Below are 18,028 nucleotides of genomic sequence, written 5' to 3'. Positions count from 1 at the left end.
TAGAGGAGATTTACTAGGGGTAGAGGAGATTACTAGGGGTAGAGGAGGTGGGGTGTTGAAGGGGTACAGGCTGGTCTTCTAACCCCACAACACCCTGGTCTAGTCTCAGTACAGGCTGGTCTTCTTCATGATGCGGAGGAACTCTCCCTGGTTCACCTCTCCGTCTCCATCCCTGTCTGCCTCCTCGATCATCTCCTGGAGGTTGGAGTGGAGGAAGGAGGAGAGGGATGGGAAGGGAAGGGAGAAGAGAGGAAAGAGGGGAGGGATGGGAGAGGGAGTTGAATGGGATGAGAAGGGGGAGAGAAGAAGGGGAGGGATGGAGTGGGATGGGAAGGGGGAGAGAGGAAGGAGAGGGAGTGGGATGGGATGGGAAGGGGGAGAGAGGAAGGAGAGGGAGAGAGATGGGAAGGGAGGAGAGAGGAAGCAGGGGACAGGGGAAGGAGAGGGAGAGCGATGAGGAGAGAGGAAGGGGGACAGGGAAAGGATAGGGATGGGAAGGAAGGTGAGAGGAAAGAGGGGAGGGATGGAGAGGGAGTGGGATGGGATGGGAAGGGGGAGAGAGGAAGGAGAGGGAGAGAGATGGGAAGGGAGGAGAGAGGAAGCAGGGGACAGGAGAGGGAGAGAGGAAGCAGGGGACAGGGGAAGGAGAGGGAGAGATGAGAGAGGAAGCAGGGGACAGGGGAAGGAGAGGGGAAGCGGGGTACAGGGGAAGGGGAGGGAGAGAGGAAGTGGGGTACAGGGGAAGGAGAGGGAGAGCGGAAGTGGGGTACAGGGGAGGGAGAGAGGAAGTGGGGTACAGGGGAAGGGGAGGGAGAGAGGAAGTGGGGTACAGGGGAAGGAGAGGGAGAGAGGAAGTGGGGTACAGGGGAAGGAGAGGGAGAAAGGAAGTGGGGTACAGGGGAAGGAGAGGGAGAGAGGAAGCAGGGGACAGGGGAAGGAGAGGGAGAGAGGAAGTGGGGTACAGGGGAAGGAGAGGGAGAGAGGAAGTGGGGTACAGGGGAGGGAGAGAGGAAATGGGGTACAGGAGAGGAGATAGGAAGTGGGGTACAGGGGAAGGAGAGGGAGAGAGGAAGCGGGGTACAGGGGAGGGAGAGAGGAAGTGGGGTACAGGGGAAGGAGAGGGAGAGAGGAAGTGGGGTACAGGGGAAGGAGAGGGAGAAAGGAAGTGGGGTACAGGGGAAGGAGAGGGAGAGAGGAAGTGGGGTACAGGGGAAGGGGAGCGAGAGAGGAAGTGGGGTACAGGGGAAGGAGAGGGAGAAAGGAAGTGGGGTACAGGGGAAGGAGAGGGAGAGAGGAAGTGGGGTACAGGGAAAGGAGCGGGAGAGAGGAAGTGGGGTACAGGGGAAGGAGAGGGAGAGAGATGAGGAGAGCAGTGGACCAGTATAGTTTTAATTTGTCAAAAGAAATATCTTGTAACCTATCCCATATCATCCTCTGTGTGTGTGTGTATGTGTGTGTGTGTGTGTGTACAGTGCTGTCCAGGTGTATGTCTCACCTGCAGTTCCTCATCAGTCAGGTTCTCTCCCAGTTCCTTAGCGACCCTCTTCAGGTTCCTGAAGGAGATCTTCCCCGTCTCATCATCATCAAACAGACGGAATGCTTTCAGGATCTCCTCCTTAGAATCCTTCTCAGCCTGGGTTGGTAGACAGTTACAACACAATACAGCATGGTGAGACAATATCACAAAGATACCCCGTAATACAACACAATACTCTGTATAGTTGTGAAGTAAAATGTACAATTCCTATCCAGTGGTGGAAAAAGTACTCAATTGTTATACTTGAGTAAAAGTAAAGATACCTTAATAAAACATGATTGAAGTAAAAGTGAAAGTCACCCAGTTAAATACTACTGGAGTAAAAGTCTAAAAGTATTTCATTTTAAATATATTTAAGTATCAAAAGTAAACAGATTTTCTCAAATATACTTAGATATCAAAAGTATAAATAATTTCAAATGCCTTATATTATGCAAACCAGGTGGCACAATTTGTTGTATTTCTTTGTAATGTATGGATAGCCAGTGGCATGCTCCAACACCAACATTCATTTACAAACAAAGCATTTGTGTTGAGTGAGTCCGCAGTAGGGATGACTAGGGATGTTTTCTTGATAAGTGTGTGAATTGGACAATTTTCCTGTCAAAATGTAATGAGTACTTTTTAAAATGTTAACTCGCTAGTCAGTTAAGAACAAGTTCTTATTTACAATGACGGCCTAGGAACAGGGGGTTAACTGCCTTGTTCAGGGGCAGAACGACAGATTTGAACTTATCAGCTCGGGGATTCGATCGAGAAACCTTTCGGTTACTGGCCCAACACTGTAACCACTAGGCTACCTGCCGCCACGACACTTTTGTGTGTCAGGGAAAATGTATGGAGTAAAAAGTACATTATTTTCTTTAGGAATGTAGGGAAATAAAAGTAAAAGTTGTCAAAAATGTTAATAGTAAAGTACAGTTAATAGTAAAGTACCCCAAAAAACGACTTAAGTAGTACTTCAAAGTATTTTTACTTCAGTACTTTACACCACTGCTCCTATCAATTTTTTTTTATTTGCTAAATTGTGATGTTATGTTATAAGCACTGACAGTGTTGTCTCCTGACAGTGTTGTCTCCTGACAGTGTTATCTCCTGACAGTGTTGTCTCTTGACAGTGTTGTCTCTTGACAGTGTTGTCTCTTGACAGTGTTGTCTCCTGACAGTGTTGTCTCCTGACAGTGTTGTCTCTTGACAGTGTTGTCTCTTGACAGTGTTGTCTCTTGACAGTGTTGTCTCCTGACAGTGTTGTCTCCTGACAGTGTTGTCTCCTGACAGTGTTGTCTCTTGACAGTGTTGTCTCCTGACAGTGTTGTCTCTTGACAGTGTTGTCTCCTGACAGTGTTGTCTCTTGACAGTGTTGTCTCCTGACAGTGTTGTCTCTTGACAGTGTTGTCTCCTGACAGTGTTGTCTCTTGACAGTGTTGTCTCTTGACAGTGTTGTCTCTTGACAGTGTTGTCTCTTGACAGTGTTGTCTCCTGACAGTGTTGTCTCCTGACAGTGTTGTCTCCTGACAGTGTTGTCTCCTGACAGTGTTGTCTCCTGACAGTTTTGTCTCCTGACAGTGTTGTCTCCTGACAGTGTTGTCTCCTGACAGTGTTGTCTCCTGACAGTGTTGTCTCTTGACAGTGTTGTCTCCTGACAGTGTTGTCTCTTGACAGTGTTGTCTCCTGACAGTGTTGTCTCCTGACAGTGTTGTCTCTTGACAGTGTTGTCTCCTGACAGTGTTGTCTCCTGACAGTGTTGTCTCTTGACAGTGTTGTCTCTTGACAGTGTTGTCTCCTGACAGTGTTGTCTCCTGACAGTGTTGTCTCTTGACAGTGTTGTCTCCTGACAGTGTTGTCTCCTGACAGTGTTGTCTCCTGACAGTGTTGTCTCTTGACAGTGTTGTCTCCTGACAGTGTTGTCTCTTGACAGTGTTGTCTCTTGACAGTGTTGTCTCCTGACAGTGTTGTCTCTTGACAGTGTTGTCTCTTGACAGTGTTGTCTCCTGACAGTGTTGTCTCTTGACAGTGTTGTCTCTTGACAGTGTTGTCTCCTGACAGTGTTGTCTCTTGACAGTGTTGTCTCCTGACAGTGTTGTCTCCTGACAGTGTTGTCTCTTGACAGTGTTGTCTCTTGACAGTGTTGTCTCTTGACAGTGTTGTCTCTTGACAGTGTTGTCTCTTGACAGTGTTGTTTCCTGACAGTGTTGTCTCTTGACAGTGTTGTAGTGTGTCTCTTGACAGTGTTGTCTCCTGACAGTGTTGTCTCCTGACAGTGTTGTCTCTTGACAGTGTTGTCTCCTGACAGTGTTGTCTCCTGACAGTGTTTTTCTCCTGACAGTGTTTTTCTCCTGACAGTGTTGTCTCCTGACAGTGTTGTCTCTTGACAGTGTTGTCTCCTGACAGTGTTGTCTCTTGACAGTGTTGTCTCTTGACAGTGTTGTCTCTTGACAGTGTTGTCTCCTGACAGTGTTGTCTCCTGACAGTGCATTTTTTATTACAAGAACAGACATGATTTATTCACTATGTTGTTTTTCTTACCATCTTCTGAGTCATGACAGTGAGAAAATCAGAGAAGGAGATCTTTCCTGTTCCGTCCTTATCCGCCTCCGTTATCATCCTCTTAATCTCCTCTTTCTTCGGCTCAAACCCCAGCGCCCTCATAGCAACCTAGAGAGAGACAGATTGATAGATAGATAAAAACAGATGAGTTGGTTGAAACCAGGTGTGTTAATGTTGAGATGGAACAAAAGCACACCTTAGCTCCCCAGGACGATATTTGTTGACCGACACTGTATTACTAAGCATTTTGGGTACTGTAATACATTATGTTACGCATTATGTTAACATTGTCCCTGTGCATAACCCCTAACCCTGAACCTCTGACCCCTGACCTTTAGCTCCTTGACTTCAATGTGTCCGGAGGCGTCGGTGTCGAACAGTTCAAAGGCCTCTCTGATCTCCTGTTTCAGCTCCTCAGTGAGCTCTGACTTGGGGCCGGACTTCTTCCTGGGGGGAGGGACCGGACCTAGGGACGGCCTCTTTACGCTGGTTGCCTAGCGATGACATCAAGGAAGCACATTAAGGGTTGATGGGCATCTCAATGGTTTTAAGGGGATTCCTTGTCTAATCTATGCTAGACTATTGATATGCAGCTGGGAGATAGAGACAGGGACAGCCTTAGAACGGTGTATTGTCGTCTTGTATCTACATAGGGCCATTTCAATGTAAAGTCAGATAGTCTGGGGGAAACATGCCATATATAGGGAGACAATGTATGTCATTTAAAAAAAGCATGAGCAGCCCTACAGCTGATCATTTACAGATAGCTGGCAACAGAATGAAAGCTTTCAGGAAAATATGCATCATTGCTTTTTTAATTCTGATTATTCACATCCCATTACTAGCCCTATCAGATAATATACACGTTCTTCCATTGACCGAGTAATAAGCAAACCTATTATTCCTGTCGGACAGCCAGTTAGGGGTAATACAGGTTGTGGTAGGCTGTGTAGCGAGGCCTTTTGTCATTTGTAGTATAAGCACAAGGAGCATCAAAACAGAACCGCTCCACCATGGACATACTCACCATTTCAGATGATCACTTGCGAAGGCAGCAACAAGAGAACCGTCAAATTACGAAAGAGTGTTATGTGTAATCTATTGATGTCGCTCCTCTCTCCCCTCCCCTCCTATCATCCAGACAGAGATGAGATCATAGACAGAAAAACGGATCGTTTATTACACGAGAGCAGTAACAGATATGCCGTTATTAACAAGCATAGTACAATGTTATAATAGGGTTAATATAATGTTTGAGTAACTAAATTAAGAAAAGAACATTAAGATTTCCAGTCAATGGGCGCAGTATTCAGTCAGTGCTATGACCATTTTGATTAGTATGTGACTGTGCACTCGATTTAGCTTATTCTGCACGCCGGGTGTGCAAAATGAAATATTCAGAATGGAAACAATTCGTACTACGAAGCTAAATCAAGGGCATCTAATTGGGCGAGAATATTACTGGTTGACGACATGTGGTATGAAACGCTATACTGGATTGATCGTTGAAGCTCTGATCCAGAATCTGTTTTCCGTGCGCCAACTCATCTGATACCGAGGTGTGTGAAATATAAAAACGGTTTAGGGGCTTTTACACTCTACTCACTGTGGGTGTGGTCTCACTGTGATTAAGTCCCGGTTGGTCAGAGCAGTGGCGTTCTTTGACGTAGGCTCCACTTCATTGGCTGTTCGAGCATGCCACCTTCACAGCCGAACTCCCGTCCACCCAATGAGAGCGCCTCTCGCGCTCAGCGGATACAGGGTTTATTATTTGTTCGCGCGACGTTTCATACTGTGGCAAAACAGATTGAACTGGTAAAATTATACGTTTTTCACTTATTTGATAGCATTTTAGTGTATTTTTTATTTGAAAACTTGAAATAGCCTAAAGATGTTTGATTGTAGTCTTCATCCTGCTTCCATTGTCCATGTGACATGATCTTGTCAAACTGTTTTCGGTCTTTTCTCTTCCAGTTTGTCTCCCAACACCGACGTCTCACCTGCAGTTTATCATGGCCACACGCATACGACCTGTGAGTACACAGCAGTTTGTACTAAATATCACATTCTGAGCTGTATGCCACATGCTCAGCTATGTATTTGTTCTTGTCATGTGTTTATTTGTGTCTCTCTTTCTGTCTTTACTGAATGTTGTCCCTCTATCCCTGTACAGAGCAGTAAGCGGTGTGCAGTGATAGGAGGCTCTGGGTTCCTGGGTAGACACCTGGTAGAGAAGCTGTTGAGTAAGGGCTATACTGTGTCAGTGTTTGACATCAGACAGAGCTACGAACTACCTGGTGTCACCTTCCACCAGGGAGACCTCTGTGACAAACAGGTGAGTCTGGTCTGTCTGTCTGTCTGTACCTACCTACCTACCTACCTACCTACTGAGCTGTTTGGGCCATGTTATATGACCTTGTTATGGTCTATGGACATTTTTAATTTTTAAATTATTATTTAACCTTTATTTAACCAGGTAGGCTAGTTGAGAACAAGTTCTCATTTGCAACTGCGACCTGGCCAAGATAAAGCATAGCAGTGTGAACAGACTGAGTTACACATGGAGTAAACAATTAACAAATCAATAACACAGTAGAAAACTGTGAACTGTGGCCTGTGTGTACACATGAGGTCAGTGTGTGTCTTTTGCTTGTGTGTGGGTTCTATGTGCTTCTGCATCTGAACATCATTGTGTGTGTGGCCCAGGCTCTCCTAACAGCCCTCCAAGGTGTCTCCCTGGTGTTCCACTGTGCCTCTCCAGCCCCAGCCAGTGATGACAAGGCTCTGTTCCAGAGAGTCAACATCCAGGGGACACAGACTGTTCTACAGGCCTGCACTGAGGCTGGAGTACAGGTAGGGGGCAGTATAGAGTTATTATTGGACAGAGAGGAGTGTCATACAAGATATTACAATAAAGACAGACTAAATTCAATAAAATAAATGCTCTGTTAAAATACTAGGACTTTCTGAAATGACTGATCTAGTAAATAGCTAGTCAGTTCTGTCTGTCTACTACAGAAAGTGGTACTGACCAGCAGTGCCAGTGTGGTGTTTGAAGGAACAGACATCAAGGATGGGAGAGAAGACCTTCCCTACGCCAAGAAGCCCATCGACTACTACACAGAGACCAAGATAGAACAGGAGAAGGTGAGGACACTACTACACAGAGACCAAAATAGAACAGGAGAAGGTGAGGACACTACTACTACACAGAGACCAAGATAGAACAGGAGAAGGTGAGGACACTACTACACAGAGACCAAGATAGAACAGGAGAAGGTGAGGGGACACTACTACACAGAGACCAAGATAGAACAGGAGAAGGTGAGGACACTACTACACAGAGACCAAGATAGAACAGGAGAAGGTGAGGACACTACTATACACAGAGACCAAGATAGAACTGGAGAAGGTGAGGACACTACTACACAGAGACCAAGATAGAACAGGAGAAGGTGAGGGGACACTACTACACAGAGACCAAGATAGAACAGGAGAAGGTGAGGACACTACTATACACAGAGACCAAGATAGAACTGGAGAAGGTGAGGACACTACTACACAGAGACCAAGATAGAACAGGAGAAGGTGAGGACACTACTACACAGAGACCAAGATAGAACAGGAGAAGGTGAGGACACTACTACACAGAGACCAAGATAGAACAGGAGAAGGTGAGGACACTACTATACAGAGACCAAGATAGAACAGGAGGAGAGGATGCTTGTTTATTTTGTGGAAGAGGCTTATTTGTAGAATAACTTGATCATAGTTCTATTAATGTTACCAGTGCATTGCTGGGGGGAGAATCTGCCTACACATGAAGACATCGATGCTGGACCATCCATAAATGCATACATACATGTTACATAGACTCTACATACTCCACATCAGCTCCACATTAAATAAGTCATGTTCTCCTCTATCCATCTGGTCTCTCTGTGCTGTCTCAGCTGGTTCTGAAGGCCTGTGACAAGGAGAAGGGTCTCCTGACAGTTGCCATCCGACCTCACGGTATCTTCGGTCCCCGGGACCCCCAGCTGGTGCCCATCCTGGTCGACACGGCACGCAGGGGCAAGATGAAGTTCATCATCGGGTCAGTCATACACAGGACTGGAATGGAACATGGACTCTTCCCTAGACATAGTGGGATCGACCAAAGTTAATGTTTTATATTGTCTCTGTTGATGTAGTTTCTCTGCCTCTCTCTCTCTTTCTTTGCCTCCCTCGCTCTGTTGCCTCCCTCGCTCTGTTGCCTCCCTCGCTCTGTCTCTGTAGTGATGGTTCTAACCTGGTGGATTTCACTTTTGTGGACAATGTGGTTCATGGACACATCCTGGCAGCTGAGAGTCTAAGGCCAGAGTCTCCTATTTGTGGCAAGGTAGGAACCCTCTATATGGCCTCGCTCATACGCTAGACTTGCCTGCACTGTACGACTGGATGATGATGATCAATGGGGTCAACTGTTCTGTGTTCGAAGAAAGAGATGCCTTTCGCACTCACACAATATTTGTTGGGTTCAGACTAACCTCAATTGCTAGCGCATATAGAGAGCATGGGACTTTTAAGGTTCTATCGGCAGAAATATGATTCTGAGGTAATCGGCTTTAAAGACTCACCCTGATTGGTTATTGAATGGTGTCAGCAAATGTGATTTTGTATTCTTTTGACCAGCAGGAGTTGGGAGTATTTAGAGTACTATGTCCTGTAGGTAGAGAACATTGAACAGAACAAGGCTATATCAGTAACTCAATTTGGACAAAAATGTAGATACAACATTAAAGTCCCAAGCTCTCAATACAGAGCCTGGAAATACTGTCTACCAAAGTGGGACTTGAAAGGGGCTAAAATCGAGGTGGGAGAGAGACTGCACTTCTATATGAGATGTGATTCTGAAAATAGCTATTGAAAATGAATGTTCAATGACAGCGACCTTATTATTTTGGGGTTAGGGTTATTATTGGGAAGTCCAATTGATTCTGAGTTTGGGCATATACAGTTTAAATGTGAAAACTAGTCCTAAATGCATACTTTCTGATTTTTCCTGAACTCACTTCCTTGTTTAGCCTAAATCACTTGCTCTGCTTGCACTTTGAGTTCCATAATGTAGAGTGGAGGTTCTAAGGGTCATGCTACATCCGGGATGGTCAACTTCTTTTTTTAGGAACTCAGTCTTTAATTTACTGTTGAGAGTTAGATAGTGGAATACCCAAAGTGCAATCTGGAAATGTGTTTGTGATTCAGCAGTGTTTCTCTTGTCAGTCAATGAGCCCATGTCAGCAAATCTTTGTTGTTGATTTAGCGGCCAGCTATCTGAACTTTTTTCCGGGCGGTGGGGCCCCCATTAACAAAATCAATCCGTCTGACTCCGATATTATTTAGTACGCAGACCTGTGGCCCCTCGTGTTTTACATTTGGCCTTTATTTAACTAGGCAAGTCAGTTAAGAACAAAATCTTATTTACAATGACGGCCTACCAAAAGACCTCAAAAAATACATTAAATATAGGACAAAACACACATCACGACAAAAGAGACAACAAGGGCCACCCGAGTGGTGCAGAGATCTAAGGCCCTGCATCGCAGTGCTAGCTATACCACTAGAGATCCTGGGTTCAAGTCCAGGCTCTGTCGCAGCCGGCCGTGACCGGGAGACCCATGAGGCGGTGCACAATTGGCCCGGCGTTGTCTGGGTTAGGAGAGGGTTTGGCCAGCAGGGATGTCCTTGTCCCATCGCGCACTAGTGACTTCTGTGGCGGTTGCCAGGTGTACGGTGTATCCCCCGACACTTGGTGTGGCTGGTGTCCAGGTGGGCAGTGTGGCTGGTGGGCAGTGTGGCTGGTGTCCAGGTGGGCAGTGTGGCTGGTGTCCAGGTGGGCAGTGTGGCTGGTGTCCAGGTGGGCAGTGTGTCAAGAGGCAGTGTGGCTGGTCTCCAGGTGGGCATTGTGTTTAGAGGCAGCGTGGCTGGTGTCCAGGTGGGCATTGTGTTTAGAGGCAGCGTGGCTGGTGTCCAGGTGGGCAGCGTGGCTGGTGTCCAGGTGGGCAGTGTGGCTGGTGTCCAGGTGGGCAGTGTGGCTGGTGGGCAGTGTGTCTAGAGGCAGCGTGGCTGGTGTCCAGGTGGGCAGTGTGGCTGGTGTCCAGGTGGGCAGTGTGGCTGGTGTTCAGGTGGGCAGTGTGGCTGGTGTTCAGGTGGGCAGTGTGTCAAGAGGCAGTGTGGCTGGTCTCCAGGTGGGCATTGTGTCTAGAGGCAGTGTGGCTGGTGTCCAGGTGGGCAGCGTGGCTGGTGTCCAGGTGGGCAGCGTGGCTGGTGTCCAGGTGGGCAGTGTGGCTGGTGTCCAGGTGGGCAGTGTGGCTGGTGGGCAGTGTGTCTAGAGGCAGCGTGGCTGGTGTCCAGGTGGGCAGTGTGGCTGGTGTCCAGGTGGGCAGTGTGGCTGGTGTTCAGGTGGGCAGTGTGGCTGGTGTTCAGGTGGGCAGTGTGTCAAGAGGCAGTGTGGCTGGTCTCCAGGTGGGCATTGTGTCTAGAGGCAGTGTGGCTGGTGTCCAGGTGGGCAGTGTGGCTGGTGGGCAGTGTGGCTGGTGTCCAGGTGGGCAGTGTGGCTGGTGTCCAGGTGGGCAGTGTGGCTGGTGTCCAGGTGGGCAGTGTGTCAAGAGGCAGTGTGGCTGGTGTCCAGGTGGGCAGTGTGGCTGATCTCCAGGTGGGCATTGTGTCAAGAGGCAGTGTGGCTGGTGTCCAGGTGGGCAGTGTGGCTGGTGTCCAGGTGGGCAGTGTGGCTGGTGTTCAGGTGGGCAGTGTGGCTGGTGTTCAGGTGGGCAGTGTGGCTGGTGTCCAGGTGGGCAGCGTGGCTGGTGTCCAGGTGGGAAGTGTGGCTGGTGTTCAGGTGGGCAGTGTGGCTGGTGTCCAGGTGGGCAGTGTGGCTGGTGTCCAGGTGGGCAGTGTGGCTGGTGTCCAGGTGGGCAGTGTGGCTGGTGTTCAGGTGGTTAGTGTGGCTGGTGTCCAGGTGGGCATTGTGTTTAGAGGCAGTGTGGCTGGTGTCCAGGTGGGCAGTGTGGCTGGTGTTCAGGTGGGCAGTGTGGCTGGTGTCCAGGTGGGCATTGTGTTTAGAGGCAGTGTGGCTGGTGTCCAGGTGGGCATTGTGTTTAGAGGCAGTGTGGCTGGTGTCCAGGTGGGCATTGTGTCAAGAGGCAGTGTGGCTGGTGTCCAGGTGGGCAGTGTGGCTGGTGTCCAGGTGGGCAGTGTGGCTGGTGTCCAGGTGGGCAGTGTGGCTGGTGTCCAGGTGGGCAGTGTGGCTGCTGTTCAGGTGGGCAGTGTGGCTGGTGTCCAGGTGGGCATTGTGTCTAGAGGCAGTGTGGCTGGTTTCCAGGTGGGCAGTGTGGCTGGTGTCCAGGTGGGCAGTGTGGCTGGTGTCCAGGTGGGCATTGTGGCTGGTGTTCAGGTGGCCAGTGTGGCTGGTGTCCAGGTGGGCAGTGTGTCAAGAGGCAGTGTGGCTGGTCTCCAGGTGGGCAGTGTGGCTGGTGTCCAGGTGGGCAGTGTGGCTGGTGTTCAGGTGGGCAGTGTGGCTGGTGTTCAGGTGGGCATTGTATTTAGAGGCAGTGTGGCTGGTGTCCAGGTGGGCAGTGTGGCTGGTGTCCAGGTGGGCAGTGTGGCTGGTGTCCAGGTGGGCAGTGTGGCTGGTGTTCAGGTGGTTAGTGTGGCTGGTGTCCAGGTGGGCATTGTGTCTAGAGGCAGTGTGGCTGGTGTCCAGGTGGGCAGTGTGGCTGGTGTTCAGGTGGGCAGTGTGGCTGGTGTCCAGGTGGGCATTGTGTCTAGAGGCATTGTGGCTGGTCTGCTGAATGACTTAAATGTAAATGTTTCCAGGTGGGCATTGTGGCTGGTGTCCAGGTGGGCATTGTGTCTAGAGGCAGTGTGGCTGGTGTCCAGGTGGGCATTGTGTCAAGAGGCAGTGTGGCTGGTGTCCAGGTGGGCAGTGTGGCTGGTGTCCAGGTGGGCAGTGTGGCTGGTGTCCAGGTGGGCAGTGTGTCAAGAGGCAGTGTGGCTGGTCTCCAGGTGGGCATTGTGTTTAGAGGCAGTGTGGCTGGTGTCCAGGTGGGCAGTGTGGCTGGTGTCCAGGTGGGCATTGTGTCAAGAGGCAGTGTGGCTGGTGTCCAGGTGGGCAGTGTGGCTGGTGTCCAGGTGGGCAGTGTGGCTGGTGTTCAGGTGGGCAGTGTGGCTGGTGTTCAGGTGGGCAGTGTGGCTGGTGTCCAGGTGGGCAGTGTGTCAAGAGGCAGTGTGGCTGGTCTCCAGGTGGGCAGTGTGGCTGGTGTCCAGGTGGGCAGCGTGGCTGGTGTCCAGGTGGGAAGTGTGGCTGGTGTTCAGGTGGGCAGTGTGGCTGGTGTTCAGGTGGGCAGTGTGGCTGGTGTCCAGGTGGGCAGTGTGGCTGGTGTCCAGGTGGGCAGTGTGGCTGGTGTTCAGGTGGTTAGTGTGGCTGGTGTCCAGGTGGGCATTGTGTTTAGAGGCAGTGTGGCTGGTGTCCAGGTGGGCAGTGTGGCTGGTGTTCAGGTGGGCAGTGTGGCTGGTGTCCAGGTGGGCATTGTGTTTAGAGGCAGTGTGGCTGGTGTCCAGGTGGGCAGTGTGGCTGGTGTCCAGGTGGGCAGTGTGGCTGGTGTTCAGGTGGTTAGTGTGGCTGGTGTCCAGGTGGGCATTGTGTTTAGAGGCAGTGTGGCTGGTGTCCAGGTGGGCAGTGTGGCTGGTGTCCAGGTGGGCAGTGTGGCTGGTGTCCAGGTGGGCAGTGTGGCTGGTGTCCAGGTGGGCAGTGTGGCTGGTGTCCAGGTGGGCAGTGTGGCTGCTGTTCAGGTGGGCAGTGTGGCTGGTGTCCAGGTGGGCATTGTGTCTAGAGGCATTGTGGCTGGTGGGCAGTGTGGCTGGTGTCCAGGTGGGCATTGTGTCTAGAGGCAGTGTGGCTGGTTTCCAGGTGGGCAGTGTGGCTGGTGTCCAGGTGGGCAGTGTGGCTGGTGTCCAGGTGGGCATTGTGGCTGGTGTTCAGGTGGCCAGTGTGGCTGGTGTCCAGGTGGGCAGTGTGTCAAGAGGCAGTGTGGCTGGTCTCCAGGTGGGCAGTGTGGCTGGTGTCCAGGTGGGCAGCGTGGCTGGTGTCCAGGTGGGCATTGTGTTTAGAGGCAGTGTGGCTGGTGTCCAGGTGGGCATTGTGTCAAGAGGCAGTGTGGCTGGTGGGCAGTGTGGCTGGTGTCCAGGTGGGCATTGTGTCTAGAGTCAGTGTGGCTTGGTTGGGTTGTGTTTTGGAGGACCCACTACTTTCGACCTTCGCCTCTCCTGAGTCCGTACGGGAGCTGCAGCGATGAGACAAGACTGTTACTAACATTTGGATACCAGGAAATTGGGGAGAAAACAGGTTTCAAAAAATTAAAACGTGGTAAAAAAAATAGATATATTTTTTAAATTTGTATATAAAAAGAGAGAACACTACATAAAGAGAGACCTAAAGACAACAACATAGCAAGGCAGCAACACATGACAACACTACATAAAGAGAGACCTAAAGACAACAACATAGCAAGGCAGCAACACATGACAACACTACATAAAGAGAGACCTAAAGACAACAACATAGCAAGGCAGCAACACATGACAACACAACACTACATAAAGAGAGACCTAAAGACAACAACATAGCAAGGCAGCAACACATGACAACACAACACTACATAAAGAGAGACCTAAAGACAACAACATAGCAAGGCAGCAACACATGACAACACAACACTACATAAAGAGAGACCTAAAGACAACAACATAGCAAGGCAGCAACACATGACAACACAACACTACATAAAGAGAGACCTAAAGACAACAACATAGCAAGGCAGCAACACATGACAACACAACACTACATAAAGAGAGACCTAAAGACAACAACATAGCAAGGCAGCAACACATGACAACACAACACTACATAAAGAGAGACCTAAAGACAACAACATAGCAAGGCAGCAACACATGACAACACAACACTACATAAAGAGAGACCTAAAGACAACAACATAGCAAGGCAGCAACACATGACAACACAACACTACATAAAGAGAGACCTAAAGACAACAACATAGCAAGGCAGCAACACATGACAACACAACACTACATAAAGAGAGACCTAAAGACAACAACATAGCAAGGCAGCAACACAACACTACATAAAGAGAGACCTAAAGACAACAACATAGCAAGGCAGCAACACATGACAACACAACACTACATAAAGAGAGACCTAAAGACAACAACATAGCAAGGCAGCAACACATGACAACACAACACTACATAAAGAGAGACCTAAAGACAACAACATCAAGGCAGCAACACATGACAACACAACATGGTAGCAACACAAAACATGGTGCAAACATTATTGGACACAGACAACAGCACAAAGGTCAAGAAGGTAGAGACAACAATACATCACGCAAAGCAGCAACAACTGTCAGTAAGAGTGTCCATGATTGATTATTTGAATGAAGAGATGGAGATAAAACTGTCCAGTTTGTTGCAGCTCGTTCCAGTCGCTAGCTGTAGTGAACTGAAAAGAGGAGCGACCCAGGGATGTTTGTGCTTTAGGGACCTTTAACAGAATATGACTGTCAGTGCAGGTGTTGTATGTGGAGGATGAGGGCTGCAGTAGATATCTCAGATAGGGGAGAGTGAGGCCTAAGAGGGTTTTATAAATAAGCATCAACCAGTAGGTCTTGCAACGGGTATACAGAGATGACCAGTTCACAGAGGAGTATAGAGTGCAAAGATGTGTCCTATAAGGAGTGTTGGTGGCAAATCTGATGGCCGAATGGTAAAGAACGTCTAGCCACTCATGAGTTCTGATTTGTTGCGGCCCCGCCTTCTTCAAAGTTGCCCATCCCTGTACTAGATGGTGATGGACTGAGAGATCAGCCAATGAAAATCCAGCAGCAGGTTTTTCCGCTCCTGCCATAGGCTCTGTGAAACCAGGCGGTTCCATAAAGAAAGACGGCAGGTGGATGAGACCAGGTTCTAACCAATGTGTGGCTACAGAGAACAAACAGAAATGTCTTAACCTGACTCTGGTCTTTCTCATCTGTACCCCTTCAGGCATACCACATCACTAATGACGAGCCTGTCCGGTTCTGGGACTTCATGTCAGATATTCTAGTAGGTCTGGGCTACGCTGCTCCGCGCTACCACCTTCCCTACACACTCGTCTATGGGCTGGCTCTGCTGCTGTGGCTGCTGTCTCTGTTACTACGCCCCCTAGTGGCCTTCAAGCCCACCTTCACCCCCATGAGGGTGGCCCTGGCGGGTACACATCACTTCTACAGCTGCTCCAGAGCCAAGCAGGACATGGGGTACAAGCCTGTGGTCGGTCTAAAGGATGGAATCAGACGCACGGTGGAGAGCTATCCTCATCTACGACATGGAGCCTGATGACTGTACCTGCAGTATGGTAGCCTGGAAACCAAACTGATATGCTCTGTGAAACAATGGTGAAATGGATTGTATCAGTTTGGATTCCAGGCTAGTGGTATGGATCCTCACTGCTGAGTCCTAACTTGAGATCTATGCACACAACTTAAGTCATTTTAGTCAAATCATACACTGATGTCGATGGGAGGAAAACATTAAGCTATGAGTTGTGTGTACAGTTCCTCAAGTTAAGATTCAACCTTGAGGACGGTTGCATACTCTCACCAGTGTCTTAAGTCCTGATCGTTAGGTTAAAAAAAGAAAAGGTGTAATTTTCAAACTCCCATATTTCTTTGTCCCATAATACTAACTGAAGGTATGAGCCGTTGACATGAGTGTTTTCGGTCATGTCTGTAGACCTGTATGAGGATCTGTGCACTCACCTTTCCTACAACAGTCACTCTTCCATTTAGTGTCGGGTTTCAGTACCTCTCGTCACCAATAGACCAGCAGCACACATTTCTTCTCTGTGGAATGTGGATACACAACTTAACATGGAGATGTTTCCAACACTTGCTCTTGCCATTATTGATGAGCACTCATTTTGATGTAGGAGTGATACTGTGACTGGTTTCCCTCTACAGCTATATCTTATACAAATCACAAGGAATCATGCAGTTTGTTCATTTCAAATAAAAATACATTCTCTTAACATTGCATTGTTTATTAAAACACTAAGAATTTGTTTGTATATGAACCAATATTGTCAACATGTTTGTTTACCCTCATTAGACAATATAGTTACAGACAAATGTTTGCATGTTTTGAACCGTTTAAACCAACATTACTCAGACAAGCCCCGCCCTTATATTTACCAAAGTCGATATCACAGGATTAATGTTAGCGTGTATTTAAGACTAACTGTATTACAATGTATGTCATAGAACAGTGCTACACAGAAAGGGATGGGCCACTATTCTCTCTCCGTCAGCCTCCCTTTTCCACATTCCAGCTGTCTTACTGTCACCGTGACATGGTTTCCTCTCATAAACATCTTCCCCTGTAACACTTATTACAGCGGATCACAGTGGTGCATGAGCTCCAACGCATCATATAGGTCTGTCACAGTGACTTTGGTGCATGTTTGGCATTCCAGCTGTTGGTGTGGTGAGCAGTGATTTTAGCATGCACATCTTGGGGCAAAAAAATAAATAAAAGTGGGATGCATGCCAGCAAAGCCCACAACACTAAACAATACATTAATTGCACTATAACGGTGACAAACTGTTCCCACAGATGGCCTACATAAAACTGTCCCAACACCTTACCACTGCTACACCAGGCTATCAGCGGAGCCTTGTCTGGCAGTGAAACAGTTCATTCAGCCTCATTTACTGCCTTTAAAACCAAACATGGCTGACTTGCTTAAACAGATGTGGTTTCTACTGACAATTAAGATGTACAAACTATGGCGTAAGGGGACAGTGAGCGGATAAGAGGCAATCTGTATTTTCTATTAAGACATTAATGAGCGAGTTAGGACGGACGTAATCATCACTATTTGTTCAGCACTTTTGAAATGTACAGAGACAGAATTCAGAACAACAACTTACAGTATTCTCCCTGTACACCAAGTCAGAACCATAGGATAAATAAAAAGTTATATAAGCAGATAATGAAAGCTCTTACAATATTTGATGATTACATTTCTCTAAAACAGGCTAAAGGCTACATGTTTCCTACCAAGTCAGGACAGGAGGTGAAATTAAGAGGGGCAAATATACCAAATTATTAGGGTGATGCACATGGGCTACTAACAGCTTACTACACAACATACACTACCGTTCACAAGTTTGGGGTCACGTAGAAATGTTCTGGTTTTTGAAAGAAAGGCACATTTTTTTTGTCTTTTAAAAATCATCAAATTGATCATAAATACAGTGTAGACATTGTTAATGTTTTAAATGACTGATTTTTAATGCAACATCTACATAGGCGCACAGAGGCCCATTATCAGCAACCATCACTCCTGTGTTCCAATGGCACGTTGTGTTAGCTAATCCAAGCTATCGTTTAAAAAGGCTAATTGATCATTAGAAAACCTTTTTGCAATTATGTTAGCACAGCTGAAAACTGTTGTTCTGATTAAAGAAGTAACAAAACTGGCCTTCTTTAGACGAGTTGAGTATCTGGAGCATCAGCATTTGTGGGTTCGATTACAGGCTCAAAATGGCCAGAAACAAAGAACTTTCTTCTGAAACTCATCAATCTATTTTTGTTCTGAGAAATTAAGGCTATTCCATGTGAGAAATTGCCAAGAAACTGAAGATCTCGTACAACGCTGTGTACTACTCCCTTCACAGAACAGTGCAAACTGGCTCTAACTAGAATAGAAAGGGGAGTGGGAGGCCCCAGTGCACAACTGAGCAAGAGGACAAGTACATTAGAGTGTCTAATTTGAGAAACAGACGCCTCACAAGTCCTCAACTGGCAGCTTCATTAAATAGTACCCACAAAGCACCAGTCTCA

At 48.0% G+C, this 18,028-nt stretch overlaps 2 protein-coding genes across 3 annotated transcripts in view; one reads left to right on the top strand and one right to left on the bottom strand.

Moving 5' to 3' along the window:
- The window catches only part of LOC115125624 (uncharacterized), a 6,988-nt gene extending 1,323 nt beyond the window's left edge, over positions 1 to 5,665 (bottom strand). The window contains exons 1-5 of the mRNA XM_065018382.1: positions 5,112 to 5,665; positions 4,417 to 4,578; positions 4,064 to 4,192; positions 1,496 to 1,633; positions 1 to 195 (exon numbers count right to left, since the gene is read on the bottom strand). The exon at positions 1 to 195 is cut by the window's left edge and continues 1,323 nt beyond it. Of these exons, the coding sequence (XP_064874454.1) occupies positions 106 to 195; positions 1,496 to 1,633; positions 4,064 to 4,192; positions 4,417 to 4,578; positions 5,112 to 5,114 (522 nt within the window). The 5' untranslated portion in view covers positions 5,115 to 5,665 and the 3' untranslated portion in view covers positions 1 to 105. The remainder of the gene's footprint in view (positions 196 to 1,495; positions 1,634 to 4,063; positions 4,193 to 4,416; positions 4,579 to 5,111) is intronic.
- Positions 1,575 to 16,211, top strand: nsdhl (NAD(P) dependent steroid dehydrogenase-like). Of its 2 annotated transcripts, none has more exons than XM_029655146.2 (8): positions 1,575 to 1,669; positions 6,059 to 6,117; positions 6,258 to 6,419; positions 6,791 to 6,937; positions 7,103 to 7,231; positions 8,038 to 8,180; positions 8,363 to 8,465; positions 15,188 to 16,211. In XM_029655146.2, exons 2-8 carry the CDS (start codon positions 6,097 to 6,099, stop codon positions 15,518 to 15,520), a joined length of 1,038 nt encoding a protein of 345 aa, XP_029511006.1. In that variant the 5' UTR covers positions 1,575 to 1,669; positions 6,059 to 6,096; the 3' UTR covers positions 15,521 to 16,211. The 2 variants fall into 2 exon arrangements, with proteins under 2 accessions (XP_029511006.1, XP_029511004.1); XM_029655144.2 differs by lacking the exon at positions 1,575 to 1,669 and adding an exon at positions 5,795 to 5,899.
- The last annotated feature ends 1,817 nt before the right edge of the window (positions 16,212 to 18,028 follow it).

Source organism: Oncorhynchus nerka, linkage group LG5 (genome assembly GCF_034236695.1).
Source record: "Oncorhynchus nerka isolate Pitt River linkage group LG5, Oner_Uvic_2.0, whole genome shotgun sequence".
Classification (NCBI taxonomy): domain Eukaryota; kingdom Metazoa; phylum Chordata; class Actinopteri; order Salmoniformes; family Salmonidae; genus Oncorhynchus; species Oncorhynchus nerka.
This window is presented reverse-complemented; position numbering and strand designations above follow the sequence as displayed.